General features: G+C 58.8%; 1 protein-coding gene across 1 annotated transcript; it reads left to right on the plus strand.

The window, feature by feature from the left end:
• The first annotated feature begins 189 nt into the window (after positions 1–189).
• VDAG_00140 (uncharacterized protein) lies at positions 190–722 on the plus strand. Its single transcript, XM_009651517.1, has one exon. It carries the CDS (start codon positions 273–275, stop codon positions 486–488), a length of 216 nt encoding a protein of 71 aa, XP_009649812.1. The 5' UTR covers positions 190–272; the 3' UTR covers positions 489–722.
• The last annotated feature ends 658 nt before the right edge of the window (positions 723–1,380 follow it).

The raw sequence follows: 1,380 nt of genomic DNA on the forward strand, positions 1-1,380 counted from the left end.
AAGCACAAGACGACAGGCGCCGTGCGCATGCTTCTGCGTGCCGAACCGCGGGGGCATGTCGTCTTCAACCGCAGCCTGCTGCCGAGCGAGACCTACAAGGGGCAGACCAAGTACGTGAAGCTGATGACGTCGAATGAGACCGGAGATGGTCTGGAGACATGGATGGTGCAAGTCAAGACGCCAGAGCTCGCAGTCAAGCTTGCGCAAACGCTGGAGGACACGAAGGGTGGGTGATACCTAGGTGAAGCGGACGGGGTGGTCCGGGGTTTCTAATGCATTGCAATGCTTCCTCTTGCCATTTGTCGCGCCGTGGGGCTGTACTCTTCTTCTTTTCTGCCTCTCTGGCCGATGGAGACCCAGGAATCAGGGTGCTCACGCGATCATGGATCGTTTTTATAGATGGGTGGTGCGATGGGAGAACATGGGGTGAGCTTGGTCATGTGCCACTCGACTCACATTCCTTGCCCGCAGAGGGTGTTATAGCATAGTTTTTTGTTTTCTTTTGGTGGCTGTCCCCCGTGGTGTTGACTGGAAGGGGACATGGCGCCGGCGTTGGTTCAAGCCCATGCGTGCAGTCAAGTGGTTGCCGGGCAAGGGGAGACCCGACGTTGATGGCTGCAACAGTGGAAGGATTGCACGAGAGGATGCGGGATTGTGACCGGGGGCGACCAAAAAATGCGTGTAGAGATATGGCGGAGGAGTGCAATAAGAAGCATATGACTACCTTTTGCGGTTCGCTGTGCGCTGTTGATTGAATTGCATTGGAGCGGGTATTGTGTGGTGCATCGTGTCCTATCTATATCTCCGTGCCTGCCGTTATGAGTATCGTACAAATGAAACCCACGCCCGCTCTGTCGAACACCTGGTATCAAAAGCCATTGCTGTCCATGAACGCCCGTCTCCAACCTACACAAGGTAGGCAGGACTTTCGATAATGCCGTCACCCTTTCCGATGGAGAAGAAAAAAAGAAAAAAAAAAGAAGAAACATCAACGGTCCTTCAGTGCCTCGTCACAGCAGGCAGTGGCGTCGTGATCAAAGGCGGAGGGGCCGCAGCGCCGCCAGAAGCCTGCACGGCATCATAGTCGGGCGGCGGCAGGTCCGTCGTCGTCGTCATGGGTGCGGCAGCAGCAGCGCCAGCGGCGTGCAGCGAGGCCACGGGAAGGGGCGGCGTCGGCGAGGAAGCGCCGCCCGCACGCTCGAGGCGGCGATTCTCGACGTCGCCGCGACCACAGGCCATCGTCGTCATCGTGGTCGTCGTCGTCGTCGTGGCCCGTCGGTCGTCCGAGCCGCGTGGAGGAACCGGCCGGGTTGGGCCTTTGGCGTCGAAGGGCGGGCGGGGCTGTCGCCAACTCCGTTTGAAGCCTTCGCTAGCGTGCGG

Source organism: Verticillium dahliae, genomic scaffold (assembly GCF_000150675.1).
Source record: "Verticillium dahliae VdLs.17 supercont1.1 genomic scaffold, whole genome shotgun sequence".
NCBI lineage: Eukaryota > Fungi > Ascomycota > Sordariomycetes > Glomerellales > Plectosphaerellaceae > Verticillium > Verticillium dahliae.

Bases quoted from the DNA above. Each gene is read 5' to 3' on its own strand.
- VDAG_00140 (XM_009651517.1), top strand. From the start codon at position 273: ATGCATTGCAATGCTTCCTCTTGCCATTTGTCGCGCCGTGGGGCTGTA.